A 25,839-nucleotide genomic window follows, 5' to 3' on the forward strand; every position below is an offset into this window, starting at 1 on the left:
GCTATTAACACAAAAAGACCAAAGACACTTAATAATAATATAAATTAAATAAACCATTCTGAGGTATCTCCCAGGCTTTAGAGCCAAAATGGCCGACTTGTAAACATTACACTTGTTCCATCGTGTCATCATCAGTTCTGTAAAACATTACAGGAATTAGAGCGTACGTTTCATCAGGTATAAGAGCAACAGGACCATTCAATGGGCTTCTTTAAGAACTTTTGGCTGGGCTTTCAAGGACCATCAGCAGCCCTGAAGTCCTCTTAATGGGAAATGGATCCTGTGATGGAAAAACGGCTAAAAAGAGAGGTGGCTGAGAGAGAAGAAGATGAAGGAGAGACAGGAAGACAGACAGACAGATGATGATGATGATGACAGAGGCTTTATATACAGTATCTGTATACAAACCTTATATTACCCCCCCTCAACTCCCCACGTCAGCAAATTGACTCACATTATTTATCTAAACAAACCATCTGCTATGCACTCTCTCTGCCACAAGGGGACTGAGGGCGGGGACACTGGGTTAAAAACAAACAACACTCCCTTTGATTGTAAACTGTATGCATCCATGTCCAAAAAAACCTGCTGGTTTCCATTTGAGTATTCGTCCTTTACATAACTTAGTAATAGTATTATGGACTCAAGCTATAGCTGTGAGTTAGTGGACTTTACTGCATCACAATAATCTGTTACATAAAACTATTTATCATTTTATCAGAGTGTGATTTTATCCTTCTGATTCATCTTTCTGTTTCCTACGTAGCTGCACAACTGATTCCCGTTTGTTTAACACTGAAGTGATTTAAACCATTTCTTCTGCTGAAGTTTATTATTATTATTATTGAAGTTTTTCCTCCTCGTACATTCATGTGAAGCCCGAGAGATGTGCATGAGGTGGAAGCAGTCGGTGTGAATGAGAACCAGCTGGACTTGTGTGTTTCCATGATTATGATTAAGACCTCTGTTTGAAGTCATTAAAAGAATGTGTTAACAAGCACTGAGCTTTAATTAAACACACTGATACTCGTCACATTACTGTGACATTAGCAGCAAATAACTGTCATCATTTGAGTGGAACTAATAATCAAAGCACTGTGTGTATGTAAATAAAGTCTGCCGTCAACATTGTCATGTGTTTTATCTCTCACTCACACATTTGGTGAATATTCTCGCTTTCTACTTTGCGTTCTCTCAACTTTAATCAGCCTCTGTCACCTGTCTTCCTGTCTCTCCTTCTTCTCTCTCAGCCACCTCTCTTTTTTGAACATTTTACATTACAGGATCCATTTCCCATTAAGAGGACTACAGGGCTCCAGATGGTCAGCCAGAAGTTCTTAAAGAAGCCCATTGAATGGTCCCATTGCTCTTTTACCTGATTCACTCACCTTTTCACTATCTCTTTCAATTAAAGGCAGCTAAATTGGCAGAGCCATGAACCACTTTTCCCTCTAACTTTTATTAAAAGAAGGCTGCTGTGAGGTTTCAGGGACTCTGTTTTGAATTATGGAAAAGTGACCAACTCGATTTTTGCCCCATTACCGAAACAATCCACACGGGCTGAGCTCAGAGGAAATATTGCACCAGAAAAATTGTTTTCAGTTCCACATCACAGTATAATGCACCATCTGGTATGTTTTAGGTTTTTTGACCTTAACTATGAATTAAGATTCATTAATTTAAATTTGATTAATCGCAGGCTATTTTGTCTCTCGCAGGATAGTCGTCCTCAGTGTCTCCCTGTAGTCTCAGTGATGTAAAAGAAGGACACTGCTGCATCTTTCAGTGTCTCATTTCACTTTAACAAACTCTCAGACAGCTCAGCTGACGAGTCCAAAGTAATATCCACCTGATGACATCACACATTGACCTTATGACATCACATATTGACCTTTGTTACCGTTCATTTGAGCTGTTGACACTGTTCAGAATAGAAGCAGGGTTGAATTCATACAGGAAGTCCTCTCATTTAAGACAGTACAAAAACTCAAATTAAAAGCCTTTCTTTTTAAATGCGAAAATATTTTAATTTTAAACATGCAATAAAAAATGTGATTAATCGCGATTAACTATTGACATTTATTTATTACATGTTGTTGTTGTAAACTAGGATTATCCTGATTTTTTGGATAAAAGTTATCCCAATCCCACTCAGAGGTTTCGACACTAACTCAAGGTTTATACAGATTTTTTTTGTAAACAAGATTGGACGATTTAATCGGATTTTCTAGACCAAGCAATTTTCAAGAACTTCTTGAAATTCTACACCTTACCTAAATAGTTAGCCGGCATTCCCAGAAGCACATCCTCATATGATCATTTTAAATTTGACATACTTTACTCATCCCTGAGGGAAGTTCTGGTTTACACTGAGAGAGACACACAGGCCTGAAAGACAAACACATGCACAAACAGGACTTTTGGACATACACTAGTGGAGAGATGTCAGAGTGGGTCTTCTGTAAACTGCATGTCTGAGCTGTTGGGGGTGAGCAAAAGTACGAGGTAAAAGTAAAATGAATGAAATGTCCTATTGTGACCCCAAAGTTTAATTTCTAAACTTTTAACTACTTTCAAATGGAGTTTTCAAACACTGTCCTGAACTTATTTTTATAATTATAGAAACATGTGAGCACAAAAATACAGGTTTTCAGAAGGATATTCTGCAGTGCTGCGTTAATTAAAATGTCCTCCTATTTACCAACCCCTATGATAAATCTCTCAAGGAGATGTTCTTTTTAAACACATTTAAACCATCACTGCTGAATAATTATAGAAATTTTAGGGACAGCTTAACATTTCCCTCACCACTGATGGCTCAACATCCTTATTACTTCCCATTAGTGCAGAGAAAGGGAACAACACACTTACTTGTTTTGTCAGTCTGTTAATAACTTTGGGTATCAGAGTCTCCTCGTCCCCCGGCTCGGGTGTGGTCACGATAAAGTCCACATCATGACCAAACTCCTTCCCCCTGCAGATAAACACAGAAATAAAAAAGATTCATCTCCATCATGTCCTTCACTGAGGAAGAGGGGATGTGTCAGAACTCTTCAAAGCAGAAGTAAAACCGAGTTATTCATGATGTAAATAATAATTTGTCTTAAGTTATGAAGTGCAAAAACTTAACTCAAACTTTTATAAGAATCATCATTTAATAGCTGGACCAGTCTCCTAAAGCAGACAGACAGACCCATATGGATCCTGGCTGAGCTTACACAATGGTTTCTCTCCGTCAGCAGTACCGCAGCACTGGAGGTGATAATCAGGTGATTATCAGGCAGGAACAGAAACAGTGAAAAGCTCAGCAGAGATCTAAAAGATATGTACACATGCAGACGGCGTAGCACAGCTGCAGCCTGCTGAACCAGGTACAGCACACCGTTTATCAAATCTCTGACAATGATGTCTCCATTTCTGAACATGCAGCTTAAGATTACAGATTTCTGAATATCTCCTTCAGCAGCCCTCTCACACTTCTTGGATTGGAAAATGAGGCAGGTTTATGGTTTCAAGGTTTTACATATTCTTTAGTAGGAGCTGTTGTGCAGACATATTCAAAATGTTAAAGGAATGTAATTAGATTTATTTGTGTTTATACTTTATATTTGCAGAAAGGATCCACTGAGACTGAGGTATGTTTCTAGTGAAATTGAAATGTACATGCAATGTGAAGCTACGAGCTAACTAAAGAGTGCTAACATTAGCCTGCTAAAACAACAATGCAGCTCGTAACAAGGACAATTTTGTCTGCGACTAGCGCTTAATGGTGTTTCATTATGGTGCGTTCCATCTGATAACTCCTTTGTGCAAATGTGAGTGGAGAGGGGCTGGAGGACAGCGGAGGATTCAGAATAACCGAGGTGCCAGACTGCAGTTTGTTTTGGTTTCATGCTGGAGCTCAAGCGCGACATCTACTGGATCATAAAAATCGCACAGTCTTTCTTTAAAAGTAACTAATACTACTCGCTCGGACACAGCCAGCAACCTTTTGTCCCTGTCTCAAATACCAAAAAAGGAATTGGCAGAGGTGCCTTTACATTTAAAGCTCCTTCTGACAGGAATAATTTGACAGATAACCTAAGAACAAGTAACTGTTTTCACACCTTCAAAAACTAATTTTTATGTTTTCTCATATCGCCCTGTCTTCCTGGCCCCTATTTGTAACCTTTGTCATTACCATCAGTAGTAACACAAGTGTCAATACTATTAATGTAGTAATTATTAGTAATATGTCATGTGAAATCTAGTTCTGGTTTACACTGTGTGGATGTAGTGGCAGTATGAGAGTAATGTGCAGGTGTGTTGGTGCATAAAAGCCTTTGAATGTGTTGTTCAAGATGATTTATCTCAAGGGGCTGTCCATCAATAAATTTACTATTTACTATTATTTGAATGTTGGAAATCAGGAAATTATGGTGTATAAGAGATATTTTTCTGGATTCAAGAACCAAACCTAGCTGTTTTGTAGATTATGGCTCATTAAATGTGATTGTTGTTGCTGATCATCCGGACGGGGTGAATACTAAGTATATATCCTTTTCATAGCATCATCAAAGCTTCCCTTCCTTTCACTCAGTGCATGCTGAGACAGACTCCGGGATAATCCAAACACCCGTCAGATGGAGTGATGAAAGGAAACAGTTGGTTCCTTTGTTTTCAACCTGCTCAGACAACTACATATGGAGAGTTTTTTTTTTTTAAACCAGTCATGAAAGAGAAAACAACTCGGACACAACAGAACAATCACAATCCACAGTCTGTTCTGAAGACCTACTTTTTGATTACTGCAGCTTGGTCGGTGGTCAGACGCTCTCAAATCTAACACGGTTGGAATCCAAAGGGAGAAAACCAAAAACAAACCTTCGACTGAAAATGTTTCAACATATAAAACAAGTTAGAGAGAAGCTCCCCACATTTGCCCTCTTGGCTTTAACAGGTGGCTGGTTTGTGTCACTCTGAAGGGTAGTGGTTAACAGAGCAGCTACTTGTCAACAGGCAAGGCAGGCAACTGCTTTGGGACCTGGGCCTGTATAGGGGGCGCCCAAGAGCTGATAAACTTAAAACCACAGCAGTGGCTCAAAATGTGCAATATTTGCAATTACAGTACTCACTCAAATAATAGTAAATGACTGAATGATGCTTGTCTTACCCTCAAAATGGACGAGAGACAATTTAATGAATACCTTCCGCTTTAAAAAAGTTCTGAAGAAAAAAAAGGACAAACCGGGGAATAAAAATTGATCAGAATGCAGGAAAAGACATTTTAGGAGCTAAAAACTTGACTTCCTGAAAGTTCATAAAACATTAATTTAATCTGTCTCTCTCTCTCGCTGTGATTTTTTTAGTTTCAGTACAGTATGAGCAGGTAGAGTGCTGATACCCATGGGTGCTGAAGTTGCCCGTCGAATAACAGAAGCGCACTCTGCCAGGCTGTAATCCAATCATTTTTGCTTCAGTCCTACCTTCCATAAGACCAGGCATCATTTCATACAAATCAAAAACAGGCACCCACACATCCTTTGAATCAGTGTAAAATCTTGGTTGTTAACCGTGACACTGGAGCTGCTGTCAGTTCGATTTCTCAAATTGTCTGACAACTAAAAGAGATGAGAACAAATGTTGGGTGTAATGTGGCTGTACAGAAAGCTCAGCTGCCACAGGCTCTGTGTTTGATCTCTCCTCGCTACCTCTAACTGCCGGGTGACGGCAGGGATGGAGAGCAGCGTTCAAGGGATGGAGGCAGGCTGTGAATGGCTCGTGGGGAAGCTTCAAAGGTCAGTGTGGCTAATTCAGGGAGCAAGGAAGTATTAGAGAGCAGCCATTAGAGCTCCACGAGGCATGATAATGTTAATGGTAAGCGTTAGTGTGAGAGCGTGTACCCCTGTGGCTCTAACAGAGTGAGTGCCGCGCTTACAGGTCCGCTCTGCAGCGGTGACTGTGTCATTTATCCTCCCCTCTATAATAATAGAAGATGTGGGAGTTCTTCCTTGTATTCATGCTCAGTGGTATTTATGTCGGCCTTTAAGTGAAAAGTCGACGCTCGTTTAATGAGTACACTGGTAGCATGGGGCTATCAGAGACTGCATCACAGACTTCCATCTGCTGAGAGAGCAACTTTCCTCTGAAACCGCCCAAACACTTTTAATTGGCAGAGCTGAGTTTCCACAAACACTCCCAGCTTGTACAGTGCGCTCCACTTGTTAAGTGAATCCTTCTACCCTCTGCTGTGCTGGCAAAACTCAGTGGAGTGCACGGCATGGATGTGTGCAGTGAATAGCAAAAAAGCATCCGCATAAACTGAGTTTACCTCCAAATAGAGCTTTAAAAAAAAAGCTGATTTTATCCCTGCAGGGATGGATGTGACATGGGAAATGGTGGCATTACACTTCTCAACTCCCTCCTGAATGCACCGGTGCATTAGTATGTGTCAGGCCTGTGCAGATGCCTCCTCTGGTTCAACTTAAGTCAGCTGAAAAGTAGACAACAGCACGTTAGACACATTCTGCCAGGAGAGAGGGTGTTTTTCTTCTTCTTCTGCTCTGCCTCTAATGATGCACTTTCACAACACATTTTTTATTCAGCATTAGGCACCCACTCCTGCTCAGCGGGAGATGAAGCAGGCAGGGTTTCAGCTGCAAATATTAGCTTTGATGGACTGTTAACACACTGTGCAAAGTAACACCGCCTCGCGATTCGGTGCAACAACAAGCACAAAGCAGTTAAGTCAGTCTACTTTTTTCTTATTGCGTGAGGGAAAAAGTTAAATTATTGATTCTTTCTGCACAAAGCCTTTGAAATATACATGGTTATTTACAAATTTGTGGATGACAGGGCGACGAGTATAAATAATACACATATTGGAAGTGTTGCTGCTGGAAGTTTTCACAGAAAGCATTCATCTGCAGGAAGTTTAAAGGAAGCTGGTCAGGGGAAAGAAAATGGTTGGTGCAAACTGATGCATTATTTCAGATCTCAAAGTTTCACTATAAGTCACAAAAAGAAGGTGGTAACTAGGACGACACACACACACACACGGTTATAACCAGGACGACACACACACACACACAGTGATAACCAGGACGACACACACACACGGTGATAACCAGGACGACACACACACACACACACACACAGTGATAACCAGGACGACACACACAAGGTGATAACCAGGATGACACACACACACACACACACACACACACACACACACACAGTGATAACCAGGATGACACACACACACACACACACACACACACACACACACACGGTGATAACCAGGACGACACACACACACACACACACGAGGTGATAACCAGGACCACACACACACACACACACACGGTGATAACCAGGACGATAAAATATAAAAAACAAAGAAGCAATAAGCAGAGGATGCTGTAGCTCATGATCAGTTTGTTTTGCTCTTCCTCCTGCAAGCTGATAATGGACTTGGTTTCCAAATTACAACTCCCTGAAATAAACTGATAAGCAAAACTTATCTTGTTTGTTGGGAAACAATGCAGCAGGACTCGGCCCATGTTTGAGGATTTGCAGGCAGGCAACATTTCTGTCAGTATCGTGTAGGTCACTTGATTTATGCAGCAACTTTAAAGACGAATGAAGCTGACTGAATGTGCTGCCACGGTACACAGCAGTCATGATTCAAGGAGTTCATTAGTAATGCAATAACTATAAGTCACGATAACAATCAACAGAGTAATACGATATTATTAAGGAGACGGAGAGAGGAAATGATGCGTTTCACTTCATGCTGAAGTTTCCTCAGAGAGAGAAGGTCTTCAAACATGATTGAAAAGGTACAACATGAATCAGTCTCTAGAGACAGATTCTTTATTCTTTAAATGTCACATTCATTCACACAGACATAAATACACTGATTCAGAGGATGCTATGTAAAGCGCCCTTCAGTATTCACTGTGTGCCACATACACATTTAGATCACAGGAGCTTTTTCAGGTTCAGTGTCTTTCCTAAAGACCCTGACACACCAAGCAGACGGCAAAGAACGAGTCGCGACGAAGGCCGCCTGTGGCGTCGCCTCACGTCGCCTTTGTCTTGGCCAAGAAGTCGCACTAGAACACACTGCAAAGACTACAGCCGACAGCCAACCACCACATACGTTGTTCTGTGCATGCATGGGAGGAAATAACTCTCCATGCCAGCAGGCGGCGGTAGTCCATTGTTCTGATACGAGAAGACCATTTTCTCACCACTGTCAGTCACCACTCGTATTACAGGTAATCTACTAATGGAGAATAATGTCTGATAAAAAGTTGAAAATGGCGCTGGCGTTGTCAGCTCTTGGTCTTTTAGTGGAAAAACAAAAGAAGAGGCGGAGGAGACAAATAAGGAGAAACCGCACTAATGGGTGAAAACATGGATACTACAGCGACATGCTCAAGGGGCTTTTACTGAACCTGTGAGGAGAGCTGGAGAGGAATGAAACCTCAAAACAGCCAATCAGAGAGATCCCTCACACCGACAGCCAACGGTCCAACTAGGACCGATGGCTGACGACCACCTTGGTGTGTCAGGGCCTTTAGGAGAAATGTTGAATGCTGGAGCTAAGAAGAACCACCAAGCTTTAAAATAAGAGACGACCATCTCTACCACCGAGCCACATAATAAATAAGAATTTATTGTTCCAGGACCTTATGAGGTAAAACAGCGTTACATGTCCTCGTTTTAAAGCTGATGGAAGCGGCCTTGAGCGACCAGTTTACTGATTTTTAAAGACTCTTCAGATTTTAAACCGTGTTGTGTACATTCTCAGACAGGAGCCCAAGAGAATTACTTAATCTGGTGACAGAGTGAGGAGGGTCAAACAAGATTAGCTCAGTTCTGTTCTCATTCAGCTGAAGGAAGCGTCACTTTGAGTCGTATTTCAGACAATCTGATGTTGAATAAGATCCACAGCGGGGACTTCACACCAGCATAAAAACAGCACTCGGCTGACACAGTGTGAGTCTTTCACACGCGGCGGTGTTAGAAGCTGTATTTTCAACCCTAATCTATTTTTAATCCTGCCCCCCCCACCCCCCCACCCCACCCACCCAGACAAAACCGCTTTAAGACTCGACACCCGCCTTCCACAGCTGTCCTTTCAATAAGGCTAATGTCAGCGGCGTCAACATATCCTCGCCACGCTGGGTTCTTCTCAAGTGGATGACAGCTGGAGTTTACCACTGCAGGGCGCTTATTTTGTGAAACTTTCCCGAGGCGAGTTGTTTGTGTAAGAAAGATTGTCCACATCTATTTAAGTTGTATATATGCCGAAGCTTATTCCATTTTTTTGACAGGGGCTATCTGCTGGAAACATGAAGTTAATGAGGGACTCTGCATCAGGATGGAAATCGTAGGTAATTAAATCGAGCAGACAGGACTTAAGGAGGGAGCATTTTTTAAATCTGTCACACTGAGGAGAATTAGTGGGTTATTAGTGCTGCTGCTGGCGTCTTACACAGCATATGGACTATTAGGCATTATAACGCCTCCCACTGTGTGAGCGCCACGTCTGTTGAATCTGCTTTTCAACAAGATAAAGGTAAATGACTTGCTTACTGACTGATAATGTACAAGACAATCATTTTTTCAATTAAAGCGCCGCGTGATTCCAATTAGGTCTCCCGTAATATTCCCTGAGTCCTCGCCAGAATATGAGCCGAGGTAAACGTGTGCTTCATCTCACCGAGTTTTTGCAGCCATAAAAGTGCTCTCCCAGGCCCCCTTCACAGTCTGCAGCGCCCATAAATCCTGCGCCGTTCCTCCCCCTTCATTCTTGATGTTAACTACCCATGATGCTCTAATCACTTTGCTCATCTCCTTTACCGCATTTCTCCCTGGAGGAGCCGTTATTTACATAATCAGATATCATTCAAGCTGTCACTTCTCCTCCTGAAGATTGGAGTTATTGGATTTTTTTTTTCCCAGACACCATCTCTGGAAAGTTGTGGACCTTTAACCACAGAGGCAGATTAATTATACACCATGCTCAGTCTGAGTTTTAAAAACGAGACGATGTAACTTTGGAGAAGCAATATTAAACAGTTTGAGTCTTATCAGTCAAAAGTGGATCTTATTACGTTCAGAACTTTTACTGCAACAGCCCAACATGATCCTGTATGACCAGCAGCTTTTAACATGGGAGCTGAGTCGATTTGCTGTGACACAAACTCTGTTGAGTCGTCAGTGTTTCCCACACATCGACAACACCTGGGTAGGCCGCCCACGTATATTTTTTCCTGACATTTCTTTGGTTCATCCATTGAAAAAAACAGAACACATGAGAGGGAACAAGAGAGTAATAAGCCTGCTAACTGTACACTCGGATGCATTATCTTCTCAATTAACATATTCTCTTCCTCAGGTCTGTTTCTCCCGTTCGTCAATTTGGAGTTATGATCATTGGGGGTGGAGAAGCAGAGAGAACTCTCATGATTCCCCGCCAGCCTTGACTTCATCTTTTGTTATTGTTTTGACTGATCACCCCCTGGTGGTGGTATTTACAAAGTGTGCGTTTAATATCTTCATAAAACCCTTAAATAATATCTCAAATATAACCTAAGCTAGTAAAAAATGAACTGTTTGGCATCAATTTTGGGGAGGTGTCACATCATCCATCTTGTTTATAGTCTATCATCAAACACTACAGCTTCAGCCTCACTATCCCTAAACTCTAAACACATCGAGACATCATGATGTGGACTAATTGCTGAAGCTTTTGCACATGTTTCGTTCTATCCTAGTAAAATGATTCAAATGTTGAGAGCCAAGTATCATATTAATTAAAGTCAGTTATGTAGCACCACCACCACTACCATCAAGTATCTGATATATCTTCTCTTATTTCAAATTGTTCCAAACTTCCACTTAAAAGCACTTGCCACAGGAGTTGTTGTTTCTTTTGAAGAAAAAGTTTTCATTTTACATCTGTAATCTTATTTACCAAACTTTGGAGAAGTGAAATATGCTAGAACACAACAAACAGAGAAAGTTTTCTAAGTTGCTTTTTAAGGGGGAAAAAAAGAGACCTTTCTTTGGCAACATGTAATGTTTCGTAGCCCAGGCACTATTAAAGAGCATCAGCTAAGCTGTGGCGGCTCTGTCACCCCTGTTGAGAGGCGAGCGCCTGTCCTCACTGCCAGACTGCTTCTGAATTATTTACCACACACACCGCTGGTTATGGCTGGATTTTTACAACAGCAGAGCGAAGTGCTCCACGCTTACTCAGGCACAAAGCAGCACAAATAACAGAGCAGCACAAATAGGTAGCGACGGAGGGGAGGGAGGGGGGGGGGGGGCACCAGCTGAGAGGAAATAGTCGCTCTCAGTAGGAAGCTTTAAAAGAGTGCTCAGCATGCACTCAGAGACTGACGATGTAATGCATTTCTTCATCTTAATGTCAATATAATAGTATATAGGGACTGACCGGGGTACTCGTCATTAAGTTTTCATTATGTGGAACAAAGAGATATCAACAGCTGCTCTGCTCGCAACACACGCACACACACACACACACTGGGACTATCGTTTGCAAAAATAATAAGGTTTCAAGAAGACCACTTCAGTTTCTTCTAATATCTCTGCATAAACGCTGGGCAATCACACGATGTGAACAGGGGATTGTAATAAAATTAAAGATAATGCCAGAACACTTTGAACAACAGACATTTGGTTTTCAAGCTCCTCGTTTTTAATTAATGTCAACAGGGGATCAGCTTATATTGTTAGCTGCACTTGCATGTAGATATCTGTTCATAGTATGCCTGTAACAGTATACAGTATGTGTCCATTTGGTACATACAGACAAAAGGCAATCACAGATAGCAGCATTCACACCCCAATCCAAGTGGCGGTAATCTGCCCGTTCCTGTTTGCGTACCGTTATTTAATAACAAACGAAGAAGAAGAAGTAGACTCAACAAAACGCACCAAGGCGAAGAGTGACATACAGTACAGCAACATGACACGGCGGAGCTACAAGACCCGCCTCCTTCTTTCAAAATGTTATGTATTAGTTTATTTCTATGTTGCTCTTTATTTTGCATTATATTTATCTGTTTTACCCTTTTTTTAATCTCTAATGTTTAATACACTACAGGCTGTAAATGGTAAATGGGCTTGAGCGCTTTTCTAGTCTCCTGACTACTCAAAGCGCTTTTACACCATTGTCACACCTACACATTCACACACTGATGGCAGAGGCTGCTGAGTAGTGAGACAATCAGAAGTAACTAATCCCATTCATACACAGCCGCTGAAGAAGCAGCTTGGGGTTAAGTGTCTTGCCCAAGCACTTTGTGGTTGAGAGACGACTGACTCTACAAACTGAGCCACAGTCGCCCAACAAGGCTGTAAACTGTAACTTTCCTGACTGTCGTTTCATAATAAATTAGAGAAACTTAGCTTCCAGCATCCAGGACTTTTTGTGGCCTTTTTCCAGTCAAACCCAAAATCTTAGCAAACTGTGACCCCAAAACCGAGGTATGAACCGAAAGGTGATCCCTGTGTAAGATTATATATATTTAAAAAAATACTGATGTTTGTTGGCAGAGAAAAATACAGTGATATTCTCCTACCATTATTGTCCTATCTGCTTTATATTCCCTGTGCATGACCAACATGAGTTTGACAATGACGGAGGAGAAAAAAAAGGAAAGTGCAGGGTAGGAATTGTCTCCGTTTTCAACCACCACATCAGCACTGAGAGGAGGAGACATGTCTTGTACCTGCGAAAGCCACCTGTCAGCGCCAGTACAGCGTCCGGTGTGATCGCATGGACAGCTTCGTCGATAATGTTCCTCAGGGCTCGGGCCTCTGCTTTACTGACAGCCCTGGAGATGTCTCCATAATGCAGGAAACCTGCGGGGAAAAGAGCACGTAGTTATTAGTGTGTGAGCCAGCCATCAATCATAGACGTTTGCGCTGGGGAAGTGGAGCGTCAGGCAGAATTAAAAGTGCAGTAACATGTGATGTGTTCTGCTGGCTGAGAGGAGGAGACGAGCAGTGCACTGCTGCTGCACAGACACACACACAGGAGGATTACAGCCACTGTACATACTGAGCCAGATTATGATTGATAGGTATCATGTTGATTTCATGCTTCTACATTTGTATGTCTTTGTTTTTTTCTGTGCAACATAAAAACCATGAATTTGCATTTCCCTTCCTGGAGAACACACAGAGCTTAGTTTAAAGACATGTTGGTCTGTCACGCAGGGATAGTTCATTTAATTCTGCTCTTTTCTGATTTGCACAATAGAGAGGGAGATCAGGGTTCAAACACATTTTCCTTGTCAAAAACTCACATTATTTCTCTGCACGGTGCCGAGCCCGCACCGTTCAAAGTGATGGATTATGACCAGTTTGATGAAGATGTCTGTCAGCGTAACACATTATCAGATGGAGTTTCTTACTGAATGGGAACCTGCGAGCAGTGTAATATAATGTTTTGAATCAGCAGCTCACGCAGAGCCTCATTCTGAGCAAGCAGAGAAATGATGCAGACAAATGATTCTGTGCGTACCGGTGTTTCCCTTTGAGACATTTAGTCGGGGACATTAAATGCGCCGTGGGATTTCTATCTCTGACAACGACTGCGGCTGATGGTATCTGCGTGTGTGGCTGCTCGTGCACAATGCAGCTGCATTCTTGTTCACTCAGCTTTTTCTTTCAGATGAGAGCGTTGCTTCACTTTAGAGAATTATCGCTGCAAAAGTGCGCTTAACTTTACTTCTTGTTCTGCACCTGTTTTGTGAAACAAATCATTCTTCATTATTATCTGTAAACCAGTCCATATGAAAAGATCTGAACCATAAAATATTTTGCAAACAGCAATTGTTTCAACGGGATAAGTCCACTGACTTCGGGGATTCCTTGAATTTTCTCTCCGTCACCAGTGAGGTTGACATTTAAGGCTCTAAACATACATTTTTCTAATCCACACTAAATCATCTGAACTACTGAGTACTGAGTTTATGATGGTTTACCTTCAGTATGTTTAAGTCGAGCTACTGTCACAGCTCGATGAGGCTTTTTAACTGGACTACTGTCCCTGTCCCAGTTTACCTGCACTGGGGGTTATGTCCAACTCCACTACAGTATGATAAGCTCCGTATCAGTGAGTTACTATTAGACCTTCTTCCAGTCAGTCGTCAAAACAAGTTAGCAAGCGGCAAACTGGTAGTAAGTTGAGTTAAGTCATACGTGCTCTATGCTTTACCATTCCTTGTGCTTATATTGATATCCAAAGGTAGACAACAATGCCTTCCCGGCTTTCTTCTATGCTTTTATGCTGTTCTACTTCCAGGTCAAAGCCCAGCGTGGGAACTGGTGAGAATGACAAAAAAACGCCTTGGCCAGTTTGGGTCCGATTGAGGCGTAATACACACAAGAATAAATTAACCTCCTAGCAACATTATCTAAATGTGTTAGTCCGACTTCGAGAAATTCAACATTGCTTTATTTGATTGCGACTAGTCAAACTAGTCTGAAATCACATTACCTACAATGACCACATACACTTGTAAAAATCAAATATTTAATTGAAAAAATAAAATTTCAAATAGTCAGAAGGACATTGTTTGTTTTTTGTTGCTTTTTTCCACCCAGTCATTAAAAAGGAACTGTTAATATCTAAGATGGCTATAACAACACAGTAGAGCCATCCTACTAACATGGCTCAAAATACATCGACTGTATTTTATGCAATCCTTTACCTCTTTGCTCATCAAACTCTGGAAAATATCAAATAAAAATCTCACAAGCGAGTCAACATGATGACCTTTCCGGACCTCATCCTCTCTCTGCTGCACACTCTTTCATGTTAGTAACATGATCAACTCTCCTGATACTCAGGTCACCACAGGTCTTTCTTCTAACACCCCCTCTGGACAGTTATTACACCTACTTCACCACAACAAGTAAAGATCAAGAGCTGCCAGAGATCAAAAAGCTCACGTTTGAACCTGGACTCTGCTTCAGGTTGTCTGAGATCCACAATCTCACGGGTCACAAACTGAACCTCCAAACATACAGCATCACACCTCAGCTCAGGAATTCCTCCTCAGGAGCTGCTGAGTTTAAACTAAAATCATCCAGTCTGCAAAGCCCTCTCTGTCTGGTTTGAACCTGCTGCTAAACAGGAAAGGAGACAGAATCGGGAATGCAGAAAAGATACTCGACCTAACCTGTCCTCTATCCAGTCATCAAATATCACTGCAGATCATCGGCACCCTGAACATGACCTGTTCCCACTCCTGTCCTCTGGTGGGCGCTACAGAAGCGTTACAAAACATTCAAACAACAACTTCTTCGATTAGGATGTATCTCTAATAAACTGAGACAGTCACACAGTGAACACTTTTCACACACTGTATGAACGGTATATCTGACAATATGCTAAATACATTTTATATTCTAGATAACACCTACCTCCTGTTTATGAAGCATAAATTAGAGGCACTTAACAAACGATAATCGTGTTTTATGACCTCTTGACCGTTCCAACAGGGACGTATTGACACTTTTGCTCATCCATGAATATAATTTACTGTCTCATACACAATTTAATATCATACATTCCTGTGTATAATTTTTTATCTTTTAAACAGAAAAGACATTTCTGCACACTGTCTTGGTTTTGCAGTCGTCTTTTCAAGTATTTTTTTCTACAAATTTAAAGTACCAACAAAAGAAAAGGTGCTTGATTGAAATATGAAACGTAGTGAAACACAACCCAAAGAGTTGATTTTAAAACTAGTCCCACCCCTGAAAAACAAGGGAAACAAAGAAAGAAAAGAAAAACGGCAAATCAGTGTTTAGGATTTGGGGGGTGTTACCTGGGGTGGCCTATCAAATTCAAGGAGGCCCATGTGACCCTGGTCACCATCGTAGACATTTTTCCTTTTTGTCACTCACTGCCTTGATGTGTTTTTCCTTTTGTTGTGTTAAGTGGAATGCTTTTCTTCACCATTTCTTTGCCCAAAGCACTTTGAATCGCCTTTGTGTTCAGGTTCAAATGTGTGTAAATAAAGCTGCCTTGCCAAGTATTTAAATGTTCATGTTTCCTCGTGGAGCTTTTTTTCTTTATTTATCTACAAATAGATCTACTTCTGAGCGTGTACAGAGCCAGCAATATAAACCCTTTGAACTGTACATGTACACAGACCTGGTCAATAAGCAGCTTCTGGTATTCTATCTGGTTTTCTTCCTCCACAACCACGCTGTAATTTAACGAAATAACTGTATCTCAAAAGCAATTAGGGTTTAACATCCACACAGAAATGTGACTGTGAATGTGTTTTTTACATATTCCACTAAGACGTGAAACAATGGTCTCTATTCAACTGTTACCCCAAATCCCCACATACTCCGTGTGCGCCCTGCCCCTCTGGATCCGTTTCTGGAACGTGATCACATGCAGGGCACAGGCATGATCAGCTGTCCACACATCACAGGAGAACTGTAAGATCACACGGGATTAAAGAGAAAACGTGCAAACAACATGACGCTTTCACTTTCTGAGGATGATTTGTTCGGTGCCTGTTTTGACATACTGTTGATGAAGTGATGAAAAATACAATCACAAGTCTGTACATTGGGTTGCGCTGACGAGCAGCGGTGCGCACAGAGTATGTGGGGGTTAGTCAGCGCCTCTCGTTCTCTTTGCCTGTCCGCTGACAGAGGAGCTCATGGGAAATCCACAGCGAGCTTTCCCTCTCACAGTCGGGATTCATTGATTTTTATTAAAAGTCCCCCTGCTGCCTTTACCCATTGTGTTTTCACTGTGAACTCCCTGCTGGTCTCACTTTCGAGAAACACATTACAGCTACAGCCACACATAAGGAGCCTCCTAAGGGACGCACAGGCCCCCCCTGGAGAGAAGAAACGATCAGGTCTTTGAGTCTTTCTATAAAGCAGACTGGAGCTGAAACAGTCGGTGTATAATTTGCAGAGACGGTGAGATGTTGACGTACCACTTTGTTGCATCCGGTTGAGCTGGATGCTGCTGTCTGCCAGAACGTCGCTGAATGAGCGCAGCCCTCTGCGGTACCACTTGTCAGCCGTCTTAGGTCCAACCCCAAACACACTCGTGAACAGCTGGCAGGAAACGAGGCGAGCACATAATCAAGAAGACATGCTCTGAAATGACAGGCTCTCCTCAGAAGGGGTTAGCATTCACAGTTTTGAAGAGCTGTGTGTCCTTAAAAGAAGCTAAATGCAAATCACGCTGGCTGCGATTTTAAAGCCCTGAAATAGAAAAAGCAAACGATGAAGTGGTTTTTTCATCTGACCTTTAGTGTTTGAAACCTTTCATCAGAGAGTATTCTCTCGACTTCAAACGAACGGCCGTTTTGAAGTATCTCCTGCAACACATAAAAGAAGACGTGTCATTAAGACAAACATTTGGTGTCAGCATCATGTTTTTCACTGATTTCTGTTCCATCAGCAGTTAACAAATGGCCCCAGATCGCTCCTCGTTTGAAAAACAGTTTCTACCTCAACCAGGTGCTCCTCCTCGTGTCCTCATTTCCATTTCTTTTTAAGAAATAACGACTTTGTTGTTGTGGAACCTGGGAATAATAATGCTTTTATAGCATTCATAAAAAGCACGAGGTAATGCTTTCCCCCCAGCTTCTATTGTTTCCTCGGAAACAACTTTGTCCGCCTTTTAATTGTCTGCCGCTCTCAGAAGAGCTCCATTCATTTGATGGTCACATTTTAATTGTCTTCATTATGTGAAGGCGTAAATTGAGACGGCAGTTTTCTGGTTAGTTTCGAAAACATCTACCATTGGGAAACTGTAAAAGTTGCTGGTGTTGAAAATGAGCCTGTCTGTGGATTTGTGTCTTTCAATAAGCGTCTGGGAGCTTTTTAAAGGGGAATTTGGAATCTTACTGAATCAAAGATAGAAAAAGTTTTAATATTGCACCTGTAGACTGTTTCAACTGGCAGCCACAAAACAGGTTTATAATCCTGCAATGTATCCTCAGAGGTAAATTAATAAAGTGCCAAAAGTTCTTATTTTAGCCACTGTAAAGCTCAGATCATTACTCATTTCTGACAACGTTACATGAAGTATCGAAATCAAGAAAATAATTATGTATTCTTCTATATTTGTAAAATTATATTAGTAAAAGATGGCTGACTTGTCCATTAATATTTACAGTCTATGGTCGTTCCTTCAAGGTTCTACATCAGCTACAATGTGTGCCTAAGACCAATATGTGACAGGTGTAAACAATCCCCAGCGACCAGATATCATCCTGCCTTACAGCTGCATGTTTGCATCCTCTTCCACTGTTTGTATCTTTGGTATATTCTCAGCGTCAGCAGGTGTAAAAGTTCCTCCTCACTTTCAGAAGGTCATTGTCTTTTCTCCTCTCTAACAGCTATAGACGTTCATTTCTTCTCAGTTTGAAGGAGTTATCACGGCTCTGGCTGTGATCCTGTTTTCCCTGTGTGTTCCTGGTTCCTGTGTGTCTCCTCCCCCTTTGTCTCTTGTGGGCTTGGCCTCTAATCACACACCTGGTTGCTTCACACTAACACAACTCATCAGCCTCAGTACAAAAACCTGACTTCAACTCTACTCATCGCTAGATTATTAAGTCTCAAGTGGCCATTATCAGCCGCTCTTAAATCTTGTTAGAGTTTTTTCCTAGTGTGTTATTTCCCATAAGATCCTAACATTTGTTGTCTCTTTTTGTGCCAGTGTCTTCTCCTCGAGTCGGCTCCACCAACACATTCTCTGTTTACCTACAGAACCAAACAAGCACCTACAGTTTCCTCCACTGTGCCTCAACCAGGCAGCCAGTCAGCCCTCCACCTGTACCAAGCCCCCCCGCAATAAAAATATCACTGACCTTTCAAATGTGCCGCTGTGTCTGCTTCAGGGTTTACATTATACAAACCTTAACACTGGTGGCTTTTAAAAGGAACTGTGTAGCCATTGTTTTTGGCTTGAAATAGCTATTTTTTCCAATTAAAAAAAGTCTGTTTTGTCTTCACACTGGGCGGCTGTGGCTCAGTTGGTAGAGTCGTCGCCTCTCAACCGGAAGGTCGAGGGTTCAATCCCCAGCTGGGCAACATGTCCGATGTGTCCTTGGGCAAGACACTTAACCCCAAGTTGCTCCCGCTGCTTCGGTGGCGGTGTATGAATGGGATTAGTTACTTGTGATGGATGATACTACATAGCGATCACTACCATCAGTGTGTGAAAGGGTGTGAATGGGTGGGTGTGACCTGCGGTGTAAAAGAGCTTTGAGTAGTCGGAAGACTAGAAAAGCACTATATAAGCTCAAGTCCATTTACCATTACCATCACACATCTGAGTCAAAATCAAGAATAAGCACATTAACTGGATGTACTGTGCAGGAGCATTGGTGGCTAAACCAACGTCCAGGAGCTTTTCTACGGACGTTTCAACCTTGTAGTTTACACACAAATATAAATAAAACTTGTTCCCAGGTTTTAAAATTCCTTCTTTACGCTTATGCATGAGGGGATGACATCCAGTATCAATGAAGCAGTGGACCCACTCTGTGAGTACAGCACAGTTTAAAGCAGCTTCACTGCTCAACGATGCATCCACCCCATCCACCTCTGCTTTTCAAGCCTCCAGCCAAGGCCAACCTCAAACGCCCGGATAATGCTTCAACACACTCTCTCCTCCAGGGGGGACACACTTCATCCATGCACAATGACTCTCTCTCTCTCTCTCACACACACACACACACACACACACAAACATACTGACTATTCATCTCTGACTCTGCCTCAGTGCTCGCAGACTTTCATGTCAGTAGGTTTCTCCACTTTGGATGTTCAGTCGGCAGCGATCGCTTCAGTCGCTGCTGACTGAGTGTCACTCCGATGTTCACAGGCACATCAAGCGTTTTGTTTTTACCCTGTTTGGTTTCACTTTGTTTTCGTGTCATGTCATTTTGTTGTTTTGAGTTGAGATCTGTTTTTAAAAAGACAAGCGAGCAAAAAAAAGAAAAAGAAAAAAAAAAGAAGAACTCACCTCGGGCCGCACGTCTGAATCACGTAAGAACAACAACAGGGAGAGGTCATTCAGAGCTGGCCTAATTCTGTCTCCTGGGACATTTATGTTATTTTGTTTAATGAATCTACCTCCTGCTGACAGATTTGACAGGTGTAGAAACCAGCTCCAAGACCTGCTGTGTGTTTGTGAGGTTAACGTGTCAGAGTTGGACCGCAGTGCGCACCTCATTCCCCTGCAGGGACTTCTTGGCGTTCTCCGCAGGCAAACATTTCTCAATGCTTTCCCTGACAACCTGCCGTGATTTCTGCTCTGAGCTCCACTGTAGGTGAGGAGATGATTGTGGAGTGACCCTTTGAGACTTATTTTCTCAAAGACGAGATAAATGTGCGCAGTGCCTGTCAGTGTGAGGCAAGTATTTGTTAGCGGGCCTGTCTTGAGCTAGAAAACTATTTTTGATTTGTTTCTTGAAGATCGAGCTCAACGCTGATTTTTTTTTTAACCTTTGAAAACCCACAGCAAATAAGATCAGCTAGAAGAAACTTCACTTCAGTGTCAGCTGTGTGTGTGCAGATTGGCATTGTTAGAGGAAGAAAGATTCTGCTACATTCTCCTCGACAGCAGAGTAAAACAATCTGAGCAAAAATGAAGCAATACTCCATCACACACAACAACAAGTGTGACACCATGAAGTGAAGAAAAGTTTGTATCTCGCTCCCTCACAGAGAAAAATCCTCAAAGCCTCCAAACGGTAAATGCACACACAATGAAGCCATTTGTGTCCTGCACCTTCTCATACTTTTACCTTCAAAAAGTAATGCATCATACCATGAATCAAAAATAGACTTTATAATTCGTTAGAAAGAAGAAAAAAAATCACTCTTACAAAAATTACTGAAGGTACAGTAGCATGAAACAGAAACTAACCAAACCAGTATGAGACACCAAAACTGAGGGCTACAATTCTACAATTCACTTAGCAGACTGTGACAAAGTAAATGGACTTAACTTGTATAGTTATTTTCTAGTCTTCTGACTACTCAAAGCGCTTTTACCTGCAGGTCACACCTGCACATTCACACACTGATGGTAGAGGCTGCTGTGTAAAGTGTCCATCAAAATTAGCTCATTATACACATGCATACACCGCCATTGAAGCAATGGGAGCAATTCAGGGTTCAGTGTCTTGCCCGTGGACACAGTGGACATGTGGCTGCAGGAGCTGGGGATTGAACCTCCAACCTTCCAGATGAGAGACAACCGACTCTACCAACTGAGCCACAGCCAGCAATGATACAGTACATGACAAGGGATGTCTAATCTAAGTGTTCGCAAATTGTAGAATTACGCTGAAATTGGTTAACATTTTGCTAAACATGATATAAATGCTTGTTTGGGGAAATCCATCCATTATCTATAGCCTACCGCTTTGTACCACCGGGGTCATGTTGGGCTGTGGCTGATCCCAGCTGTCATTGGGAGAGAGGTGGGGTTACACCCTGGACTGTTCTCCAGTCAATCACAGGGCTCACATATAGAGACAGACAACCAGTCACACTCACATTCACACCTACAGTCAATGTAGAGTCACCAGTTTACCTAACAAGCATGTGTTTGGACTGCAGGAGGAAGCAGGAGTACCTGGAGAGAACCGATGCATACACTGGGAAAATATGCAAACTACACTGAATAGCCCTGTCCGAACAGAGATTCAAAGCAGGAACCTTTTCACTGTGAGGAAACAGCCTTAACCGATTCTTGGAGAGCTCAACTTATTTTTTCTCGATATCTCGAGACACAATCTTTGCTTCATCACAGATACATTTAACTCTTTCTCTCGAGATAACAAAGCTTCTTTTCTCCTGATAACGGGATCATTTTCCACTGAATCTAGAAAACTAAAGTCTGGTCACTGTGATCTGCTGGACAACAACATGCCATGCTCCCATTGGCCACACTAATGAGGTATGTTCATTTTGTGTTTTTACAACTCTTTGGACTTCAGATAAATAACTTGAGATCTCCAGCAAGCAACCTGTAAGTACTCCAGCGGTTCCCACACATAGACGATACTCTGCAGGCTGCCCAGGTATATGTATGTCCACCCAAGTATAATTCCGACCTCTATTCATTTAGTCACATAATTGGCGTGTGCATGAGAGAGAGGGAGAATCAGTACGTCCTACCGTAAATGACACAATTCAATATTTTTTTGCAGCTGCTTGCTGCCGTTACCGTCCTACACTTGTCGTTTAGGCTGATGGTTTTACGAGTCATCATCAATAAGACTCCACACGTTATATAGACTGAAACTCTCCAAAACGTGAATGATCCTAGCATTTTAAGTGTGCTGCGGAGGAATATCGTCAAAAGAACAGAAACACAATGTGTGTTAGAGAGGTGCAAGTGTGTGTGTGTGTGAGTGGATAAAATGGGACCAGAAGTAAGGTCAGCAAATTATAGTTTTTAAAAATTAGTTTGAGAATAAATCACAATTAATATATCTACAAACCTAAAATTAAAACGTACCCTGAGCTTGTAATTCAAAGTTTAGTAGTCTGCACTTCATGAATGTTAATGTTGAATACGAGAGATGTGTATGACCATATTAGAGACAGACTTGTTGGTTTTCAGCTGGACTCTGAGTGGACTCTTCGCTCAGACTCTGGGTCTCACCTCCATCACTGATTTGGTGTGTTCCCCCAGGCAGGGCAGGTCCTGAGTGGCCCCGAGGCTCTTCACCGCCCAGGGCAGACTCTTCAGGACAGAAGCAGCTCTCCTGAAGGCCAGACACGGACCCTCGATCTCGTTCAGTTCATATCGCTCTGCCAGCACTTCAAAAGCATCCTGCAGGGAGAGACAGACAAGGACAGGTGAGGAGAGAGGTTTAGAATAAGAAAATAAGTGTTCATATAATAATAGTAACTTCATTACAGTATGTAGCACCTTTAAACACACTGTTTGCTTTGACATACAGCAAGTGCATAAAAAGAATAAAGCAAGAGTATGTAAGGTATTGTAAAAGGAGAGGTGTTACACAACAGAGGAAACTCTGGGAAGCAAACAAAGCAGTGGTAGTTTTGTGTCCACATGTGAAATGTGCAGTGACCCGTTCAGGAAGCAGCTCTGTGCTCTGTCTCTGTCCCCGTACAGTGGGACATTCTGCATGGTGGTGGTTTCCTTCTGGATGACCGCACACAGACATTAGAGGCTGGTGAGCACCACATAGGATCCTGTCATTTTCCACTTGTTCTCAACAGGCTCCCATGAGGGAGGGAAGGGGGGGCGGCCTTGACTTTCCTTTACAAAAGCCACATGTTCAAAGAGGCCGCGGATGGATTCCCAGAATAAATCTACAAAAGAAACTACAGAGCACACCATCGTTTCATCCTAAAGTTGTTTAAAACTGATGGCTGATCGATTTCTTTGTCGACAACAAACTGACTGCTGACCCTACAGCGCTGTGAAACTACAGGAGCCGTTTTAAGACTCTTGGATTTGTGATCGTCTTATACTGGATGCAATTTTAATGTGTTTTAATTAGAGCACGACTGATGTGTACAGTGGCACGGTGGCCAGTAGGGGTCACACGCTCAGCAAATGCTGAAACTACACACATATGGACAAACGCTGCACATTCAAAAGCAAATGCAAACTCCCAAAACATTCTGCAACGGCTGAAACGCGCTGCAAAAGACACAGATGCGCTGCTAAACGGCAAAACAACGCCATTAACATCAAACGTGATCCAAGTAAAGACACTAAACTTAAGTGAAAAAACACACAGATATTCAGAAACGCTGCGAGTTCAGCCGTTAACGGAATCACTCCAGGCCTGTAGGGGCGCTCTGTGGAACGGTTTATTTACAGGAGAGAGTAAGAGAGACAGCTAGGAGCAGAAAGTTATCTATAGATAGTTGTATCGTTGAATATACTGTACATTTTTTTAGGCCTAATTATCGGGCGCATATGGACCTATCAAGATAAATCAGTGTAGACATCTATTTACTCGATAACTTCTATTACAAGAAAGTATGCAGGTAACCATGTTTGAGGTGATTTAAAAAAAAAAAAAAAGGACTTTAAATACTTCTTTCATGCAGAGTGCACAAAAACTCTTTAGTTTGTGATGCTCACAGCACTGTTTGCAACACGCTGCAGAAGAACATCCCAGCTCTGACTGATTTATTTTCTTGTTTGTTTGTGATCATGCTGTGATTTTGAGTCCCACATCGATGCTTGGTGGATGATGATGGTGTAAGAGAATAATGTGGTATACATTAAACAGATCCTCAATTCACAAGCCATAAGTCTCTGTCCGATTGTTTAAGAGCTCTCGCTCCACGACAGGACAAGGACAAATTACATTCAACATAAAGTTCTGTTTCAAACACTAAACGCAAAATGATTCCACTAATTGTGTAATTTCCAGCTTTTATAGAAAACATCCAAACAAAACAAATTACATTTTTTTATGGATTGCTTTTGTGCAAAAAGAGAAAAACGAACTTTCAAAACAAACTTCCCTGTAATCATTTCTGATGTTGGCACGCAGCTGAACATTTGGCACGGCGTTCAGTTGGACCGCTTGTGCTGCAGCTGAAGTGATGAGCTGCTGATGTGGAGCGGAGAGGAGAAAAACATGTCACCACACGAGAGCTGGATCATCAGTACAGCCTCTCATTAGCTGAACAGGTCATTTTCTAATGTGGGCTTTGACAAAACATTTCAACACCACAACATGTGCTGCTGCAGTGAAGAACGAGGAGCTGCAGGTGTTTTTTTTCTTTCTGTCTGACATCATGAGAAACTCCATTATTTCTAACAGCAGCACTTTCATGAAACTTTTAATTGAAGTAAGAAGGTGCAAGTCTCCAGAAGGAAAAGTAGGAATTCTTCCTGTTGTTAAAAAAGACATTAACAAGAAATGGTGTGGAAAGCTGCAGTACTGTACGCCATTGGAAATTAGCTGCAATTCGTGTGGCAAATTAAAGATTTAATGTGAAAAGACTCCTTTACTATTATCACATTTCAGTCTTTATAGAAGCAACACTAAAGAAAATTACCGGTGTAAAAAAAAAAGAAGATCTTCTGTGTATTCTTCTCGCTAAAGCCCCGACTCTCATTCTGAGTCATGTGCTTGCTTTAATGAGAAAAATGTAATAACTGCTTTGCCTTTTTTTCCCTCTCTTAAATTGTGACTTTCCTGAGTTACTACACGGTATGCTGTGACCAATAAAAAATATTTTCCAACCCACAAATTTTATTGTTAACCTCAAGGAAGAACAAGAAACCATCCGCCTTGTCAGAAGTCTGTCAGGTTCAAATGACGAGGAACAGAAGTGCAGAACTAAACAGAGAAGATTGATTTAAACAAAAAAGGCATAACAAAAGCTTTACCTTTTACAAGAAACAAAGTCCAAACGGAAGAGGAGCAAAATCACAAGAAGCAACAACGAGCAGATCACTGGGAACACGGCTAGTTAGACGTATGAAAACAAGAGGGAAGGTGCACTGACACTAAACAGACACCGGGGCAAACAGACACAGGTGAGACTAACGACACAGGATAAGGCAATCAGGCCAATCAGAAAGGAGGGAAACTAGACAAAGGGAGGAAGTAAGACATGAAACACAAAGGACAAGAAATTCAAACTAAAACAGGAAACACTAAACACTCCTGCCTACACAATCTGACAGCAGACAGGGGCCCTTTCCGAATATCCACAGTTCAGTATGCAGTACGTACTTTTCAGTATGGAGTTTCAGTAAACTGAACTTTAGTGGTCATTCAGTATGCATTTTTTGGTCCA

The 25,839-nt window shown here is 41.9% G+C and overlaps 1 protein-coding gene across 1 annotated transcript in view; it reads right to left on the reverse strand.

The window, feature by feature from the left end:
- dntt (deoxynucleotidyltransferase, terminal) overlaps positions 1-25,839 on the reverse strand; it is a 94,957-nt gene that overhangs the window by 40,251 nt on the left and 28,867 nt on the right. The window contains exons 5-9 of the mRNA XM_061040719.1: positions 22,703-22,873; positions 17,319-17,390; positions 17,001-17,124; positions 12,753-12,885; positions 2,872-2,974 (exon numbers count right to left, since the gene is read on the reverse strand). Of these exons, the coding sequence (XP_060896702.1) occupies positions 2,872-2,974; positions 12,753-12,885; positions 17,001-17,124; positions 17,319-17,390; positions 22,703-22,873 (603 nt within the window). The remainder of the gene's footprint in view (positions 1-2,871; positions 2,975-12,752; positions 12,886-17,000; positions 17,125-17,318; positions 17,391-22,702; positions 22,874-25,839) is intronic.

This window comes from Labrus mixtus, chromosome 6 (genome assembly GCF_963584025.1).
Source record: "Labrus mixtus chromosome 6, fLabMix1.1, whole genome shotgun sequence".
NCBI classification, from domain to species: domain Eukaryota; kingdom Metazoa; phylum Chordata; class Actinopteri; order Labriformes; family Labridae; genus Labrus; species Labrus mixtus.